The 19,453-nt window shown below is 56.6% G+C and overlaps 4 protein-coding genes and 1 pseudogene across 4 annotated transcripts; all 5 read left to right on the top strand.

The window, feature by feature from the left end:
* Positions 1–846: 846 nt before the first annotated feature.
* On the top strand, positions 847–1,709 carry LOC114002352 (feather keratin B-4-like). The gene is made up of 2 exons (XM_027748271.2): positions 847–986; positions 1,226–1,709. Exon 2 carries the CDS (start codon positions 1,246–1,248, stop codon positions 1,588–1,590), a length of 345 nt encoding a protein of 114 aa, XP_027604072.1. The 5' UTR covers positions 847–986; positions 1,226–1,245; the 3' UTR covers positions 1,591–1,709.
* Positions 1,710–5,011: 3,302 nt separating this feature from the next.
* LOC114002361 (feather keratin 2-like) lies at positions 5,012–5,707 on the top strand. Its single transcript, XM_027748278.2, has 2 exons — positions 5,012–5,082; positions 5,322–5,707. Exon 2 carries the CDS (start codon positions 5,342–5,344, stop codon positions 5,678–5,680), a length of 339 nt encoding a protein of 112 aa, XP_027604079.1. The 5' UTR covers positions 5,012–5,082; positions 5,322–5,341; the 3' UTR covers positions 5,681–5,707.
* A 3,104-nt stretch (positions 5,708–8,811) lies between these two features.
* On the top strand, positions 8,812–9,745 carry LOC114002367 (feather keratin B-4-like). The gene is made up of 2 exons (XM_027748282.2): positions 8,812–9,074; positions 9,306–9,745. Exon 2 carries the CDS (start codon positions 9,326–9,328, stop codon positions 9,668–9,670), a length of 345 nt encoding a protein of 114 aa, XP_027604083.1. The 5' UTR covers positions 8,812–9,074; positions 9,306–9,325; the 3' UTR covers positions 9,671–9,745.
* A 2,617-nt stretch (positions 9,746–12,362) lies between these two features.
* Positions 12,363–13,431, top strand: LOC113985473 (annotated as a pseudogene).
* Positions 13,432–18,558: 5,127 nt separating this feature from the next.
* On the top strand, positions 18,559–19,322 carry LOC113985475 (feather keratin B-4-like). Its single transcript, XM_027716285.2, has 2 exons — positions 18,559–18,681; positions 18,921–19,322. Exon 2 carries the CDS (start codon positions 18,941–18,943, stop codon positions 19,277–19,279), a length of 339 nt encoding a protein of 112 aa, XP_027572086.1. The 5' UTR covers positions 18,559–18,681; positions 18,921–18,940; the 3' UTR covers positions 19,280–19,322.
* Positions 19,323–19,453: the final 131 nt, after the last annotated feature.

Below are 19,453 nucleotides of genomic sequence, written 5' to 3'. Positions count from 1 at the left end.
GGCTGACCACACCAATGGCACCCACCTGCCAAAGCTTTGCTCACATCTCCAGCCCTGCCTGACACGCACTTGGCAGGCAAATCCTCCCAAACACAACACTCACCTCAAAGCTGCCGCCAAGGTCACATGGACACGGCCTCAAGGGCAGGACATGGAATCACAGAGGTGATTCCCCAAAGGAATGTCTGCACCAGGACACAAAAGGAGAGAGCAGCACACCAGCTCTCTGCCAGCAATTAGTGGCTTTTGCTCACAACAACATAAGGCTGAGACAGAGAGGTTACAAGTTCTGGAACCTCATGGCTTCAATGTGGAAAAAGGGAATAGAAATCCCAGAGCAGCCTGGGTAAAAAGGGATCAAGCCCTGTTGGGTCTTTGTTGATTGGATTTCTTAATCAAGCCCCAAAATACAGTTTAAATGAAAGAGAACATTGTTCTGTAAATTTGAGAAATCCAAATGGAGTACAACAATGGAACAAGTTCAGACTGAACGACCTCTGGTTTTCCAGATCCCCTCTCTTGATCCCATTCCAGAGACAAGGGCAGGAGTTCTCCTTCATCCATCAGGAAGGGCTCCCACAAAGAATGACCTTGGCAAGCTGATAGAGAGTGGCCTCCCCAGGACATCAAATGGCTCCCTCAGCATTCCTGGGTGCAACACAATGACTGATGGACATCCAGTCACACAGAAGAAAAGAATCCACAGTTCTCAACACGTCCACAAACCACAGCATACGAGGACCACAAAATCACCTTAATGATGACATCACACCTCTCCTGAGCTCAGGTTGTTTATTCAGCCCTCGATGACACTCATCCAACCATCCAACCCTCCCAAATCCCAACTCCTCAAAGCTGCCGCCAGCTGACAGGGCTGGGCCAAGGCTGTGCCGCCCCTGCGGGAGCAGCATAAAAGCCGGCCCAGCGCCTCTCTCCCTGCCACGCTTCTCCTCAAGCCTTCTCCTGCCTTCTCTGCCCACAACCAGGTGAGCCTCCAGCCCCTCACAACCCCCTCCTGCTCCTGACACACCGCCCCCCTGGCCCCTCTCGGCCAGCACGCTCGGACCCAGCCTCAGCAGCCCTCACGCCTCCCCACAGCCCCACACCAGCCTCCCCACTCACCAGCCCTCCTGCAACACTGCCCCGAGCACCCCCACCACCCCCACCTGCCGAGCACCCCTCTCTGCTCTCACCTTCTCTCCCCTTCTCTTGCCTGCCCTCCCAGGGCCCCTCCACACCACACCCATGGCCTGCTACGACCTCTGCCGCCCCTGCGGACCCACCCCGCTGGCCAACAGCTGCAACGAGCCCTGTGTCAGGCAGTGCCAGGACTCCACCGTCCTCATCCAGCCCTCCCCCGTCCGCGTCACCTTCCCAGGGCCCATCATGACCTCCTTCCCCCAGAGCTCCTTCGTTGGATCCACCGCAGGGGCTGCCCTGGGCACGGAGCTCAACGTCCAGGGACAGCCCATCTCCGGCGGCTTTGGCTACGGAGGCTACGGCCTGGGCTATGGCCGTGGCTTTGGCTACGGCCTGGGAGGCCTGGGCTGCTCTGGCCTGGCAGGCCTGGGCTGCTCTGGCACCTGCTGAGGGTCCTTGCCATCACAGCTGACACCCCTGCACCTGCCCTTCTCACTCTTGCACCAATATCTCCTGCAAGCAAAGCACCTCGGCTGATGGTCGCCCTACTTGCACCTCACACCGCATCCCTCCCATTTATTTCTCTTGTCTTTTCAATCTTTGATCTCAATAAACTTCACCTGCATCAAAGCCTGAGATGCCTCTGGCCTCCTTTATTCTACCAGGGCTATTCCAACTTCACCCCTTACACAGTCAGGCCTCAACAGGCCAGCGGGGTTGGTGGAAAAGGGGCACAAGACCCCTCCTACGAAATATCTCACCGCCACCACCACCAGCACTGACTGGCTCCTGAGGGTCTGTCACAAAGTTACACCAGCCCATCACTCATCACACTCAGGCTTTGACATGACAACACTCCCTGGCACACCCCAACCCTTTGCTCCCACCCCAAACACCTCCAGTCCCTCTTACACCATCTCCCCTCACACACACGTCCCAGGACCACCCACACAAGGCCCCATGTCCTTGTCCCCTCGTGCTCCAAGGACCTTGGGGAACCCATGCAGGCTGTCCAGCTCACCACCCACCCTTCCACAGGGTCCTCAGCTCACCCAGCTCTGGGCCCTTGTTGCACTGTCCCTCTGGCTGCCCACTCCCCATTCCTCCTGCCTGGGAGACCCTGGGCCAGGATCTCACCTTGTTGTGGGTCTTCAACTGATCCCTGGTGGAGATGCCCCGGCCACCATCCCCTGCTCACTGCAGGGCCCCACAGGGACCCATTCCGGGGGTCTCTGCACCACCAGCCTCCCTCTCCAGGGGCCCTGCATCACCTGTGTAGGTGACCCCAAGCCCCCATCCCTCTGCTCTCACGTCCCACAGCAAGTCCCCTTGGTGAGGTCACCGTCACTGGGCATTCCTCAGGCACAGCCTGGAGACCTTGGAACCAGGGGCAGGGACAAGCCTGGGACCCTGCTCTGATGACAATTTGGGGCTCTGTGGGGTTGGGGTTGATCTTTGCAGGACACCAAGTGCCCACCAAGCCCCTCTCTCAGTCCCTTCCCTCCAGTGGACAGAAGAGAGAAGAAGATGGAGAAAGGCTCCTGAGTGGAGTTAAGGACAGGGAGTTCAGTCACCAATCACCATTGTGGGCAAAACAGACTCCACCCAGGGAAATTCATTTCATTCCTTAAAAATCAAACCGTAGAGTAAGATAATGGGACAGAAAAACAGACTTTAAATACCTTCCCTTCACCCCTCCCTTCAGCCAGGCTCAACTTCACTCCCCAGTTCTCTGCCCCCTCTCCCCAAGTGGCTCAGGGCGATGGACAAGGTGGCTTGGGGTCAGTTCATCCCACCTTGGTTTTGCTGTTCCTTCCTCCTCACACTCTGCCCCTGCTCCAGCGTGGGCTCCATCCCACACACACAGTCTCCAACGGGGGCCTTCCCATGGGCTGCATTTCCATACAAACTGCTCCAGCCTGGCTCCCTCCCACGGGCTCAGGCCTTCAGCAACACGCTGCTCCAACGTGGCTCTGGAGGGGCTCCCAAGCTCTCCCAACAAACCTCCTCCATGGCGGGCTCCTCTCTCCAGGAGGCCACAGGTCCTGCCAGGAGCCTGCTCCAGCTCGCCCTCCCCACGGCCTCACAGCCTCTTTGGGCACTCCCTGGCTCTGCTGGCAGCTCCTCCTGGGGCTGCAGCTGCATCTCTGCTCCACCCTGCACCTCCAGGGGCTGCGGGGGGACAGCCTCACCCACCATGCTCTGCTCCACGGGCTGCACAGCACATTCTGCTACAGCCCCTGGGCCACCTCCTCCCCTCCCTCGGCACTGCCCTTCAGCACCCCACACTTCTTCCTCTCCCATGGTTTCTCTCTTCCAGCTCCTCTGGAGCACTAATTGTGCCCCTTCCAGAACAGGCTGTGATCACAGAATCCCTGCATCATCCAGGATTCCCTCTACTTTGTCCAGCGGCTGATCCAACATAGAGCCAGTGGGAACTTGCTGTGTCAGACACCAGGGAAGCTTCTGGAACCTTCTCCCAGAAGCCACACCTGCAGAACTCTTGTCAGCTGAACCTGAGACACTCAGATACAACCTTAGCAGCAGTAGAGACAACCAGGCCCCCAGAGAGCACACCCAGTGGGCAAGGCTGAGCCTAAAACCAGGCTGGGTGAGCTGGGAGAAAGCTGGAGAGGAATCCAACAAAATGGAAGGAGAAGCCCCTCACGCCCGGCACAAACTCTTCTTTGGACGCTCGTCTTCAACCAGAGCACAAGCCCTGTGACCCCAAAGGGTCAACTTGCTGACAGCAGAGCACAGCCAGTGACAAAGGCCAGGCTCAAAGACAGGCTCAGTGAGCTGGCAGTGAGGCTGGAAGGAAGGAATGGGATTGAAGGGGCAGCCCCTCACACCCGGCACGGCTGCACAGCCCAGACCAGCCCGACAGGGCTGAGAGGGAATGGGGCCCCTCTAAACAACTCACCCACAAACCACAGCCCCCGAGGGACACGGGGTGACCTCACTGATGACACCCCACCTCTCCAGTGCTTTGCTCACATCAGACAAATGCCCTGACCCCCATATTTCATGTAAATCCTCCCAACAACCAACTCAGCAAAGCTGCCCCCAAGGTCAGATGGACGCGGCCTCAAGGGCAGGACGTGGAATCCCAGAATTCCACAAAGGAACATCTGCAAAATGACAGAAGAGGAGAGAGGAGCTCACTGACCATCCACTAGTAATTATAGTGTTTGCTCACAGGCACAGGATGTTACAATTCAGGAGTTATACATTGTGAAATCTCATGGCTTGAATGCAGAATAAGGGAATTGGCATCAAATACCAGCCAGGGCAAAAAGGGATCGAGCCACGTTCGGTGTTTGCTTAATGCATCTCATCAGGAGGTCAAGAAATAAAGTTTAAATAGCCAAGTATGTCGTGATGAAAATTGCAGAAATCCAAATGGACCATAGGAATGGAACCAGACCAGCCTGAATTCAGCCTGAACAGCCTCAAGTTTTCCAGGTCCTCTCTCTTGATCTCAATCACGATTCCAGGGCATGAGCTGTTTTTCATCCCTCCAGAAGTGCTCCAAAGAACCATGATCTTTCCAAGCTGATGGAGAGTCACCACCCCAGGACATCAAATGGCTCCCTCAGCATTCCTGAGTACGACACAATGACTGATGGACATCCAGTCACACAGAAGAAGAGGAGGCCCAGTCAGCACAAAGTACCCACAAACCACAGCACACAAGGGCCACAAAATCACCTCACTGATGACATCACACCTCTCTTGGGCTCTGGTTGTTTATTCAGCCCTCCCACACACATCCAACAATCCAACCCTCCCAAATCCCAACTCCTCAAAGCTGCCGCCAGCTGACAGGGCTGGGCCAAGGCTGTGCCGTCCCTGCGGGAGCAGCATAAAAGCCGGCCCAGCGCCTCTCTCCCTGCCACGCTTCTCCTCAAGCCTTCTCCTGCCTTCTCTGCCCACAACCAGGTGAGCCTCCAGCCCCTCACAACCCCCTCCTGCTCCTGACACACCGCCCCCCTGGCCCCTCTCGGCCAGCACGCTCGGACCCAGCCTCAGCAGCCCTCACGCCTCCCCACAGCCCCACACCAGCCTCCCCACTGACCAGCCCTCCTGCAACACCGCCCCGAGCACCCCCACCGCCCCCACCTGCCGAGCACCCCTCTCTGCTCTCACCTTCTCTCCCCTTCTCTTGCCTGCCCTCCCAGGGCCCCTCCACACCACACCCATGGCCTGCTACGACCTCTGCCGCCCCTGCGGACCCACCCCGCTGGCCAACAGCTGCAACGAGCCCTGTGTCAGGCAGTGCCAGGACTCCACCGTCCTCATCCAGCCCTCCCCCGTCCGCGTCACCTTCCCAGGGCCCATCATGACCTCCTTCCCCCAGAGCTCCTTCGTTGGATCCACCGCAGGGGCTGCCCTGGGCACGGAGCTCAACGTCCAGGGACAGCCCATCTCCGGCGGCTTTGGGGTCGGAGGCTACGGCCTGGGCTATGGCCGTGGCTTTGGCTACGGCCTGGGAGGCCTGGGCTGCTACGCCAACAGGGGCTGCTACGGCACCTGCTGAGGCCCCAAACAACTGCCCCAACACCAACCACCCACGACCTGCAAGTCAGCACAAGTAACAGGGATTCATCTCCGTGCCCAGTCTGTCCAATGGGCTCAGCACTTCCAGCTCCTGCTTTCAGGGCTCCAACCAAGGAAGCAGCCAAGGGGCCAGCCTGCGCTGCCTGCAAACATGGCCCAGCTCCCTCCTCCTCTTCTCCCCCTTCCTTCTCTCCAGTGCCCCTTCGGCTCTGCCCAGTCCCCTCTGCTGCAAACACCTTCTCACAAGCCACACACCAGTGACCACCTCTGCTGGGCTGGTCCCAACAAGGGGAGCAGCAAGATCTCAGGGCTCTGGACAAATCTTCTGCAAGGGAAGGACCTCAGCTGATGGTCGCCCTACTTGCACCTCAGACCGGATCCCTTCCCTGACTGCTCCTGCCTTTTTACTCTTTAGTCTTAATAAAGTTCTCCTGCATCACAGCCTCTGATGTCTCCTCTTCATTTTTTCTTCCCATGCTCTCACAAGCTTAAGGAGTACAACACAACACCAGGGCTCAAGAGGTCATCAGGGTGGGTGGAAAAGGGTCACAAGACCTTTCTTAACAATTGTGCCACCAGCACTAACACACAGACTGGCACAGCGTGGGGGGCCTTCCAAAATATGGGACAAACCTATCACCTGCACCAAAGGCTTCCACACAACAATGCTCTCCTGCACACCCCTCTGCCAAAGTCCCTCTATTTCAACACACACTGCACAAACTCTCTTCCCCACCACGACTCTCAAACCCTTCTGCAAACAGAGTTACAAGATCATTCAGTTTGGCAAAAACTCTGGAGGGCAAGTGCTTCACCCCTCTTCACAAGCAGAGCCAGAGAGAGCAGCATTTCCAGTGCCGTGGCCAGTTCAGTTTTAGATCTCTCAGGATGGAGACTCCACCACCTCTTCCACACTATGAACACCCTCAAACTGCCTTCTTTGCCCATGGAATTCCATTCATTTTAACTTGGGCTCATGGTCACCTCTTCTGCTACTGGGCAGGACTCTCAGGAGCCAGGCTCCCTTCCCTTCGTTCCTGCCATCACGGAGTCATACACACCTAAGATGACCCAGGGCACATTTTTGACTCCTCACTAAGTGTTCCCAACTCTCTCACCCTCTCCACTTAGGAAAAGCTCCTGCACCCCTTCAAAACCCCTGTGGCCCTACACTGCTCTTGAGTCACTCAGTCCAGGATCCTTTGGTTCTCCACCATTACCACAAGGTCCATCTCTGCTGGGATGCTTTCTGTCAAATTGCTCCCCAGCCACTGCTGCAACAAGGAAGAGTCCTCTGCAGGAACAGGACTTGGCCTTTCCCTGCTGAATTCCATCAGATTCCTCTCTGTGCAGTGCTGGAAAATCAGGTCCCTCCCTCAGCACTCCAGGCTTCACCCCACCTTTCCCCGGGGACTATTGCACACCCAGTCACACAACCCCCCTCTCTGGGGGGATCCCTGAGACCCCCGCACTCCCTGGCACCCCCAGCCCAGCCCTGCACTGGCCCAGATGCCTCTTGCCTGCCAGGCCCTGCAGCCCCAGCAACGCCCAGACACACATCCCCTTCCTGCCTCCCCTCCTCTTCCTCCCCAACACCTCTGCTGCCCTGGGGGACAACCCTCAGCACACTCAGCTCCCCTGCATTTCGGCAGCTGCTGGCACTCAGCACAGCTCCTGGCAGGCTGCAACCAGCCCAACTCAGCCCCACTTAGCAAAGGCACTCAGGGAAGATGCAGGCAACTGCAAACCTGTCCCTCTCTCCGCAGCACCTGCAAAATTGGCCACAAGATCCTACAGGGTGCAACTGGAAGGCTTTGAAAGGACAATGCAACCATCAGCAACAGTCAGGGGGGGCTCACTAAGGGAAAGTCTCTCCTGCCTCATTTCATATCCTTCTATGTTTATGCCCCTCCACTCACGCATGAAGGGAATGTGGTGGATGAAGTTTGTTGGGCTTTTAGTCAGGTCGATGCTCCTGTCCCTCTCTGCACCCTCCTGGACAAGACAATTGTCCAGCTGTGCAGGAGCAGCACAGGCAGCAGTGGGGGAAGCCCTGGGGGATGACAGAGCTCCAAGGGGGACAGTGACTGGGGCTCCATCTGCCTGCTGACCCATCCCCAGCGCTGGGCCCCAGGGCTCCAGGGCAGCGCCACTTCTCTCCCACACTTTGATCCATGCTCTGCAAGCAGGACAAGTGGCCAGCAAGAGCCAAAGGCCATTGTGCAGCCACTGTCCCCTGCAAATTGCCCTCTCCTGAAGGCTCTTCTTTGCCCCTGGCAGTGGTGTCAGAATACAGGAACGGATGGAAACGGTGTAAGACCAAAGCTCCAGCCTGGAAGGTTCAGAACATCAGCTCTCCCAAAACAGCTCCTGAAGCAGATCCTGAAGCAGATCCTGAAGCAGATCTTGAACCAGCAGCTGCACTGCTGAGGCTTTCACGCTTCCCCGGGTCATACAGGAACACCCATACCATGACAGAGGAGGAGAGAGGAGCTCACTGACCTTAATAGCAATTATTGGGTTTGGCTCAGAGCTGCAAGATAGCAAAACTTACAGGTTCAAAAAAACCTTATGAGAAAAATACAGAATATGTAAATTAAGGTCATAGACCAGCCTGGGCAAAAAAATTATCCAGCCTGAGTTTGCTGTTTGGTCACTGGATTATTCATGAGCTGAAGAAACACGGTTTAAATGCCAGAATCTGCTGTTGGGCAATTTTGGAAGATCCAAATTAAACATAACAGTGGGTAGGAGCTCTGACCAACCTTGAGTTTTGCAGATCATCCCTCTGCATCCTGTTCAAGACAGGGGGACAATGAGCTCTCCTTCAGCCATCAGGAAGTGCTCCCAGGCACCATGACCTTTCCAGGTCACAGGAGAGTGACCTCCCAGGAACAAAAAGCAGCTTCCTCAGCATTTCTGGGTGCAGTAAAATGATTTATTTACATCCAGTTAGACAGAAGAGGATTCACTCTGCACAACAGAACCACAAACCACAGCAGACGAGTGTCATGAGGTAACCTGACTAATGACACCTCTGCCTCCAAAGCTTCGCTCAGGTTTACAAACCTCCCTGAAATGCACTTCCCATGAAAATTCTCCCAATTACAGCTCAATCTCAAAAGTTGCCGCCGAGGTCAGATGGACACGGCCTCAAGGGCAGGACATGACATTGCAGAGGTGGGGACAGAAAACAGCGCCCAGCTCAGGACTCACCAGGCTGGGCCAGGCAAGAGCTGCTGCCTGAGAAATGCCCCAAGGGCTGGGCCAAGGCTGTGCCGCCCCTGCGGGAGCAGCATAAAAGCCGGCCCAGCGCCTCTCTCCCTGCCACGCTTCTCCTCAAGCCTTCTCCTGCCTTCTCTGCCCACAACCAGGTGAGCCCTCACAACCCCCTCCTGCTCCTGACACACCGCCCCCCTGGCCCCTCTCGGCCAGCACGCTCGGACCCAGCCTCAGCAGCCCTCACGCCTCCCCACAGCCCCACACCAGCCTCCCCACTGACCAGCCCTCCTGCAACACCGCCCCGAGCACCCCCACCGCCCCCACCTGCCGAGCACCCCTCTCTGCTCTCACCTTCTCTCCCCTTCTCTTGCCTGCCCTCCCAGGGCCCCTCCACACCACACCCATGGCCTGCTACGACCTCTGCCGCCCCTGCGGACCCACCCCGCTGGCCAACAGCTGCAACGAGCCCTGTGTCAGGCAGTGCCAGGACTCCACCGTCCTCATCCAGCCCTCCCCCGTCCGCGTCACCTTCCCAGGGCCCATCATGACCTCCTTCCCCCAGAGCTCTGCCGTTGGATCCACCGCAGGGGCTGCCCTGGGCACGGAGCTCAACGTCCAGGGACAGCCCATCTCCGGCGGCTTTGGGGCCGGAGGCTACGGCCTGGGCTATGGCCGTGGCTTTGGTTACGGCCTGGCAGGCCCGGGCTGCTCTGGCCTGGCAGGCCTGGGCTGCTCCGGCACCTGCTGACCGTCCTTGCCATCACAGCTGACACCCCTGCACCTGCCCTTCTCCCTCTGGCACCAATATCTCCTGCAAGCAAAGCACCTCGGCTGATGGTCGCCCTACTTGCACCTCACACCTCGCCCATCCCACTCCCTGCTCCTGTCTCTTCACTCTTTTGACTCAATAAAATTCTCCTGCATCAAAGTCTCTCAGGCCTCCTCTTTTTTCATTCCAGTGGTTTTACATCCTCATTCAGCACAAGGCCGGGGTTCTGCAACCAGTGAGAATCTGGAGAAAGGCCACAACACCTTTCTTAGCAAATCTGTCACCAGCACGAACAAAGATGGGTAACAGAACAGGGTTGGAGTGTCCCTGCCAGAACGTGGCACAAACCCATCACCTGCTACACCAAAGGCTTCCACACAACAAGGCTCTCCTGCACACGCCTCTGCCAAAGTCTCTCTGCGCCAGCACACACTGCACAAACTCTCTTCCCCACCACGACTCTTCAACCTGCCCAGCACAGACACAACATCAGCCACTGGGCCAGGATGCAGTGCAAGTGCTTCAACCCTCCTGCTCAAACCAACCCCGCAAGAGCAGCTTGGCCAGGACCATGGCCAGTTCAGCGTTACAGCTCCAGGCACACAGACTCCACCTCCTCTGCCACTCTCTCACCTCCCTCACACACAACAAGGCTTGTCTTCTTTCTCCATGCAATTCCATCGGTTTCCCTTGTGTCCAGGGCCCCTTGTCCTGCCCGTGTGTTCTGCTGACAACACCTGGGCTCCCTCCACTTCAGTCCCTGCCAGCAGGGATTCACACACACTCAGGACACTCCCCTGGCCAGCCCTGTCTCCTCCTGCCAGTCCCAGCTCTCTCAGCCTCTCCTCTTTCAAAGATGCTACTTCCTCCTCAGTACCTTGATGGCCTTGCACTGGATTTTGTCCACTAAATCCATGAGCTCCTTCCACTGGGGATCCCAGAAGTATTTCCAGCACGTCATATGAGACCTCAGTAGTGCTCAGGGGACAGCAGGAGTCACCTCCCACTACTTCATCACCTTTCCCAATCCTGACCTACAGATCTCTGGCCCCTTTTCCCACACTGGTCCATGGCCACCTCCTAGACTATGTGCTCTCCACCAGGACAACAAAGACTTAATCTGCTCAGAGAAGAATTTTATGAAAAGCATTGATCAAATTAACCCCCAGACATTCCTCCTACCTGGGCTGACCCCTCCCCACAAACAGGACTTGGCCCCTGCCCTTGCTCAACTCCAGGACGTGGCCATGGCCATCACCACTCATCTTTGCAGTCTTGGCCCAATGGAGGCAGCTCCTGGGCTACAGCACTGCACACTTGTTCCCATCTGCACTTTGGCACACTCAGCCCAAGGCTCTGGGCCCAGCCCTGCACACACTTCTCACCCCACCACACTGGGCACTGACACAGCCCGGCCTTGTTTGCACTCTCTGGCATCACACAATGCTTGTGTCCCACAACCCTGGACACCTCCAAATCCTCTTGCTGTCCTTCAGACAGAAAAGATGCCCAGAGCAGGGACCTCGCTCCCTGCCACTCAGCCCAGGACAGGGCCCAAAAGGCCCCAGCTATCAAAACCTTCAAAGCAGGAGGGGCACCAAAACCCCCAGAGAGCACAGGCAGCAGGAAAAGTCAGGTCCAGTGTCAGGCTTAGCCAGGTGGAAGCAAAGGGGAGAGGAATGGAAGGGGAGGGAAGGGGCAACATGTGTGAAACTCCAGAGCAACCTGACAGGGCTGGGATGGTTTGGGGCCCCTCCTCACAACACACCCCCAAACCACAGCACACCAGGGACACGGGGGCACCTCACTCATCACACCCCACCTCTCCAAAGCTTTGCTCACATCTTCAGCCCTCCCTGACATGCACCATCAACTCCAGACTTTGCCCTCTAATACTCACAGTTCAAACCTGCTGCCCAGGTCAGATGGACACGGTCTCGAGGGCAGGACATGGAATCACAGAATTCCACAAAGCAATGTCCACACCATGACACAAGAGGAGAGAGGAGTCCACTGAACAATCACTAGGAATTATAATTTTTTATTCTCAGGTACAGGATGTTACAACTTAGAGGTTCAAAGTTAGGAAACCTCCTGGCTTGAATGCGGAAGAAGGGAATTGGCGTCACAGACCAGTCAGGGCAAAGAGGAATGGAGCCCCACTGGTTCTTTGTTTATTGTATTTCTTCAGAAGGTCAAAAAATAAAGTTTAAATGACCAAGTACCTTATGATGAAAATTTCAGAAATCCAAGTGGACTACAGGAATGGAACCGGACCAGACTGAATTCAGCCTGAACAGCCTCAAGGTTTCCAGGTCCTCTCTCTTGATCTCAATGATGATTCCAGGGGATGAGCTCTCTTTCATCCCTCCAGAAGTGCTCCAAAGGACTATGACCTTTGCAAGTTGATGGAGAGTGGCCTCCCCAGGACATCAAATAGCTCCCTCAGCATTCCTGGGTGTGACACAATGACTGATGGACATCCAGTCACACAGAACAAGAGGGGGCCCAGTCAGCACAAAGCACCCACAAACCACAGCACATGAGGGCCACAAAATCACCTCACTGATGACATCACACCTCTCCTGGGCTCGGGTTGTTTCTTCAGCCCTCCCTGACACACATCCAATAATCCAACCCTCCCAAATCCCAACTCCTCAGAGCTGCCGCCAGCTGACAGGGCTGGGCCAAGGCTGTGCCGCCCCTGCGGGAGCAGCATAAAAGCCGGCCCAGCGCCTCTCTCCCTGCCACGCTTCTCCTCAAGCCTTCTCCTGCCTTCTCTGCCCACAACCAGGTGAGCCTCCAGCCCCTCACAACCCCCTCCTGCTCCTGACACACCGCCCCCCTGGCCCCTCTCGGCCAGCACGCTCGGACCCAGCCTCAGCAGCCCTCACGCCTCCCCACAGCCCCACACCAGCCTCCCCACTGACCAGCCCTCCTGCAACACCGCCCCGAGCACCCCCACCGCCCCCACCTGCCGAGCACCCCTCTCTGCTCTCACCTTCTCTCCCCTTCTCTTGCCTGCCCTCCCAGGGCCCCTCCACACCACACCCATGGCCTGCTACGACCTCTGCCGCCCCTGCGGACCCACCCCGCTGGCCAACAGCTGCAACGAGCCCTGTGTCAGGCAGTGCCAGGACTCCACCGTCCTCATCCAGCCCTCCCCCGTCCGCGTCACCTTCCCAGGGCCCATCATGACCTCCTTCCCCCAGAGCTCCTGCCGTTGGATCCACCGCAGGGGCTGCCCTGGGCACGGAGCTCAACGTCCAGGGACAGCCCATCTCCGGCGGCTTTGGGGCCGGAGGCTACGGCCTGGGCTATGGCCGTGGCTTTGGCTACGGCCTGGGAGGCCTGGGCTGCTACGCCAACAGGGGCTGCTACGGCATCTGCTGAGGCCCCAAACAACTGCCCCAACAACAACCACCCACGACCTGGGAGTCACCACATGGAACATGGATTCATCTCCGTGCCCAGGCTGTCCAATGGGCTCAGCACTTCCAGCTCCTGCTCTCAGGGCTCCAAGAAAGGAAGCAGCCAAGGGGCCAGCCTGCACTGCCTGCAAACATGGTCCAGCTCCTTCCTTCTTTTCTCCCCCTTCCTTCTCTCCAGCTCCCCTTCGGCTCTGGCCAGTCCCCTCTGCTGCAAACACCTTCTCACAAGCCACACACCAGCGGCCTCTTCTGCTGGGCTGCTCCCACCATGGGGAGCAGCAAGATCTCAGGGCTCTGGACAAATCTTCTGCAAGGGAAGGACCTCGGCTGATGGTCACCCTGCTTGCACCTCAGACCGGATCCCTTCCCCTGACTACTCCTGCCTTTTCACTCTTTAGTCTCAATAAAGTTCTCCTGCATCACAGCCTCTCATGACTCCTGGTTATTTGTTCTTCCACTGGTTTCACAACATCACTTGACACAAAGCCAGGGATCAACAGGCCCTGGGCAAGGTGGAACAGGGCCACACGACCAATTTAAACAAATGTGCCACCAGCACTAACACACAGACTGGCACAGGGTGGGGGCCCTTCCAGAATATGGCACAAACCCATCACCTGCTACACCAAAGGCTTCCACACAACACTGCTCTTACCTGCACACCACACCAAAGGCACTGTGGTCCAGCACACACTGCACAAACTCTTTCCCAGCAGGACTCTTCAGCCCTTCCAGCAAACGTCCTGTTTGGAAGGAACTCTGCACAGCAAGTGCTTCAACCCCCCTGCTCAAGCAGAGACAGACAGAGCAGCCCTTCCAGGACTTTGGTCAGTGCAGTTTTAGATCTGCCAGGACAGAGACCCCACCACCTCTTCCACTCTGTGACCACCCTCACACTGGAAAATCCTTGTCTTCCTTGTCAATGGAATCTCATCTGTTTCCCCTGTGCCCAAGGTCTGCCCTCCTGCCTAAGGGCATCCCTGACAAGAGCTGTGCTCATCCAGCTCTGGAGGGGCAGTGGAGGGGCAGGGACCGATCTCTTCACTCTCCTGACCAGGGACAGCACTCCAGGAAAAGGCTGCAGCTGAGTCAGGGCAGGGTTAGGTTGGGTATCAGCAAAAAGATTTTCACCCAGAGGCTGCTTGAGCACTGGGACAGGCTCCCCAGGGCAGTGGGCACAGCACCAAGCCTGGCTGAGATCAAGAAGTGCTTGGAATATGTTCTCAGGCTCATGCTGGGATTTTTGAGGTGTCCTGTGCAGGGCTGGGAATTGCACTCCATCATCCTCATGGGTCCCTTCCAATTCAGTAGATCCTATGATTCTGTGATCCACATGCAAAAGATCTCCGAGTCCAACCATTCCCCCAGCACGGCCAAAGCCACCACTTCACCCATGTCCCCAAGGGCCACACCTACACGGCTTTTACAGCCCTCCAGGGATGGGGACTCCACCACTGCCCTGGGCAGCCTGTGACAAGAATTGACAACCCTTCCCATCAAGGGATTTTCCCACATAGGCAACTCAACCTTCCCTGGAGCAAGTTGAGCCTTTTCCTCTCCTCCCATGCCTTGGGAGCAGGGAGACAACACTGACACTCTCCTTGCTCTGAGCCCCATTTGGGGAACTCCAGAGAGCAACAGACAAACACGGTCTCAACGGGAGGATGTGGAAGGGCAGAATTCCACAAAGGAATGTCTCCACCATGACAGAAGAGGAGAGAGGGGCACACTGGCCATGCACTAGGAATTAGAGTGTTTTTGCTCACAGGTCCAGGATGTTACAACTTTGGCTTATAAATTCTGAAACCTCATGGCTTGAATGTGGAACAAGGGAAGTGACGTCCCAGAGCAGCCTGGGCAAAAAGGGATTGAGCCCTGTTGGTGTGTTTATTGGATTCCTTGAGGAGGTCAAGAAATACACTTGGAATGACAGAGCACGTTGTCCTGTAAACCTGACAAATCTCAATGGAACATAAAACTGGAACAAGCACAACCTGACCAGCCTCCAGTTCTCAAGTTCCTCCCTCTTGGTCCTGTTCAAGTCAGGGGGGAAATGAGCTCTCCCTTACCATCAGGAAGCCCTTCCAGGCACTGTAACCTTTCCAGGCTATTGCAGAGTGACCCCCCAAACATCCCCCAGCTCCCTCAGCATTCCTGGGTGCACCACAATGACTGAGGGACATCCAGTCACACGCAAGAAGAGGCTCCACTCTTCCCAACACACCCACAACCCACAGCACACCAGGGCTACAGGCTGACCACACCAATGGCACCCACCTGCCAAAGCTTTGCTCACATCTCCAGCCCTGCCTGACACGCACTTGGCAGGCAAATCCTCCCAAACACAACACTCACCTCAAAGCTGCCGCCAAGGTCACATGGACACGGCCTCAAGGGCAGGACACACAATCACAGAGGTGATTCCCCAAAGGAATGTCTGCACCAGGACACAAAAGGAGAGAGCAGCACACCAGCTCTCTGCCAGCAATTAGTGGCTTTTGCTGACAGCAACACAAGGTTGAGACTGACAGGTTACAAGTTCTGGAACCTCATGGCTTCAATGTGGAAAAAGGGAATAGAAATCCCAGACCAGCCTGGGAAAAAAGGAATTGAGCCCTGTTGGGTCTTTGTTTATTGCATTTCTTAATCAAGCCAAAAATACAGTTTCAATGAAAGAGAACATTGTTCTGTAAATTTGAGAAATCCCAATGGAGCACAACAATGGAACAAGTTCAGCCTGAGCAGCCTCTGGTTTTCCAGATCCTCTCTCTTGATCCCCTGCACCTGCCCTTCTCACTCTTGCACCAATATCTCCTGCAAGCAAAGCACCTCGGCTGATGGTCACCCTACTTGCACCTCACACCGCATCCCTGCCATTGCCGCCTCCTTTCTCTTCACTCCTTTGACTCAATAAAATTCTCCTGCATCAAAGTCTCTCAGGCCTCCTCTTTTTTCAGTCCAGTGGTTTTACATCCTCACTTGGCACAAGGCCAGGGTTCTCCAGTGAGAATCTGGAGAAAGGCCACAACACCTTTCTTAGCAAATCTGTCACCAGCACGAACACAGACGGGCAACGGAACAGGGGTGGAGGGGCCCTGCCACAACATGGCACAAACCCATCACCTGCCACACCAAAGGCTTCCACACAACAAGGCTCTCCTGCACACGCCTCTGCCAAAGTCTCTCTACTCCAGCACACACTGCACAAACTCTCTTCCCCACCACGACTCTTCAACCTGCCCAGCACAGACACAACATCAGCCACTGGGCCAGGATGCAGTGCAAGTGCTTCAACCCTCCTGCTCAAACCAACCCCGCAAGAGCAGCTTGGCCAGGACCATGGCCAGTTCAGCGTTACAGCTCCAGGCACACAGACTCCACCTCCTCTGCCACTCTCTCACCTCCCTCACACACAACAAGGCTTGTCTTCTTTCTCCATGCAATTCCATCTGTTTCCCTTGTGTCCAGGGCCCCTTGTCCTGCCCGTGTGTTCTGCTGACAAGAGCTGGGCTCCCTCCACTTCAGTCCCTGCCAGCAGGGATTCACACACACTCAGGACACTCCCCTGGCCAGCCCTGTCTCCTGCCAGTCCCAGCTCTCTCAGCCTCTCCTCTTTCAAAGATGCTACTGCCTCCTCAGTACCTTGATGGCCCTGCACTGGATTTTGTCCACTAAATCCATGAGCTCCTTCCACTGGGGATCCCAGAAGTGTCCCCAGCACCTCATATGAGACCTCAGTAATGCTCAGGGGACAGCAGGAGTCACCTCCCACTACTTCATCACCTTTCCCAATCCTAACCTGCAGATCTCTGGCCTCTTTTCCCACACTGGTCCATGGTCTCCTCCTGGACTATGTGCTCTCCACCAGGACAACAAAGACTTAATCTGCTTAGAGAAGCACTTTATGAAAATCACTGATCAAATTAACCCACAGACATTCCTCCTCCCTGGGCTGACCCCTCCCCACAAACAGGACTTGGCCCCTGCCCTTGCTCAACTCCAGGACGTGGCCATGGCCATCACCACTCATCTTTGCAGGCTTGGCCCAATGGATGCAGCTCCTGGGCTACAGCACTGCACACTTGTTCCCATCTGCACTTTGGCACACTCAGCCCAAGGCTCTGGGCCCAGCCCTGCACACACTTCTCACCCCACCACACTGGGCACTGACACAGCCCGGCCTTGTTTGCACTCTCTGGCATCACGCAGTGCTTGTGTCCCACAACCCTGGACACCTCCAAATCCTCTTGCTGCCCCTCAGACAGAAGGGATGCCCAGAGCAGGGACCTCGCTCCCTGCCACTCAGCCCAGGGCAGGGCCCAAAAGGCCCCAGCTATCAAAACCTTCAAAGCAGGAGGGGCACCAAAACCCCCAGAGAGCACAGGCAGCAGGAAAAGTCAGGTCCAGTGTCAGGCTTAGCCAGGTGGAAGCAAACGGGAGAGGAATGGAAGGGGAGGGAAGGGGCAACACGTGTGAAACTCCAGAGCAGCCTGACAGGGCTGGGATGCTTTGGGGCCCCTCCTCACAACACACCCTCAAACCACAGCACACCAGGGACACGGGGGCACCTCACTCATCACACCCCACCTCTCCAAAGCTTTGCTCACATCTTCAGCCCTCCCTGACACGCACCATTAACTCCAGACTTTGCCCTCTAAGACTCACAATTAAAACCTGCTGCCAAGGTCAGATGGACACGGTCTCGAGGGCAGGACATGCAATCACAGAATTCCACAAAGCAATGTCCACAACATGACACAAGAGGAGAGAGGAGCCCACTGAACAATCACTAGTAGTTATAATTTTTTATTCTCAGGTACAGGATGTTACAACTTACAGGTCCAAAGTTAGGAAACCTCCTGGCTTGAATGCGGAAGAAGGGAATTGGCATCACAGACCAGCCAGGGTAAAAAGGGATGGAGCTCCATTGGGTCTTTGTTTCTTGCATTTGTTCAGGAGGCCAAGAAATAAAGTTTAAATGACCAAGTACCTTGTCATGAAAATTTCAGAAATCCAAATGGACCATAGGAATGGAACCGGACCAGCCTGAATTCAGCCTGAACAGCCTCAAGGTTTCCAGGTCCTCTCTCCTGATCTCAGTCACGATTCCAGGGGATGAGCTCTCTTTCATCCCTCAAGAATTGCTCCAAAGGACTATGACCTTTCCAAGGCATTGGAGACTGTCCTCCCCAGGACATCAAATGGCTCCCTCAGCATTCCTGGGTGCGACACAATGACTGATGGACATCCAGTCACACAGAACAAGAGGGGGCCCAGTCAGCACAAAGCACCCACAAACCACAGCACATGAGAACCACAAAATCACCTCACTGATGACATCACACCTCTACGGGGCTCTGGTTGTTTCTTCAGCCCTCCCTGACACGCATCCAACAATCCAACCCTCCCAAATCCCAACTCCTCAGAGCTGCCGCCAGCTGACAGGGCTGGGCCAAGGCTGTGCCGCCCCTGCGGGAGCAGCATAAAAGCCGGCCCAGCGCCTCTCTCCCTGCCACGCTTCTCCTCAAGCCTTCTCCTGCCTTCTCTGCCCACAACCAGGTGAGCCTCCAGCCCCTCACAACCCCCTCCTGCTCCTGACACACCGCCCCCCTGGCCCCTCTCGGCCAGCACGCTCGGACCCAGCCTCAGCAGCCCTCACGCCTCCCCACAGCCCCACACCAGCCTCCCCACTGACCAGCCCTCCTGCAACACCACCCCGAGCACCCCCACCGCCCCCACCTGCCGAGCACCCCTCTCTGCTCTCACCTTCTCTCACCTTCTCTTGCCTGCCCTCCCAGGGCCCCTCCACACCACACCCATGGCCTGCTACGACCTCTGCCGCCCCTGCGGACCCACCCCGCTGGCCAACAGCTGCAACGAGCCCTGTGTCAGGCAGTGCCAGGACTCCACCGTCCTCATCCAGCCCTCCCCCGTCCGCGTCACCTTCCCAGGGCCCATCATGACCTCCTTCCCCCAGAGCTCCTTCGTTGGATCCACCGCAGGGGCTGCCCTGGGCACGGAGCTCAACGTCCAGGGACAGCCCATCTCCGGCGGCTTTGGGGCCGGAGGCTACGGCCTGGGCTATGGCCGTGGCTTTGGCTACGGCCTGGGAGGCCTGGGCTGCTACGCCAACAGGGGCTGCTACGGCACCTGCTGAGGCCCCAAACAACTGCCCCAACAACAACCATCCAGGACCTGCAAGTCACCAAATGGAACAGGGATTCATCTCCGTGCCCAGGCTCTCCAATGGGCTCAGCACTTCCAGCTCCTGCTCTCAGGGCTCCAACCAAGGAAGCAGTCAAGGGGCCAGCCTGCACTGCCTGCAAACATG

Source organism: Pipra filicauda, unplaced genomic scaffold, assembly GCF_003945595.2.
Source record: "Pipra filicauda isolate LSUMZ 115617 unplaced genomic scaffold, ASM394559v2 scaffold891_size57993_pilon, whole genome shotgun sequence".
In the NCBI taxonomy this organism is placed as follows: domain Eukaryota; kingdom Metazoa; phylum Chordata; class Aves; order Passeriformes; family Pipridae; genus Pipra; species Pipra filicauda.
Note: the sequence above shows the minus strand (reverse complement) of the source record. Positions and strands in the feature narration are given on the sequence as shown.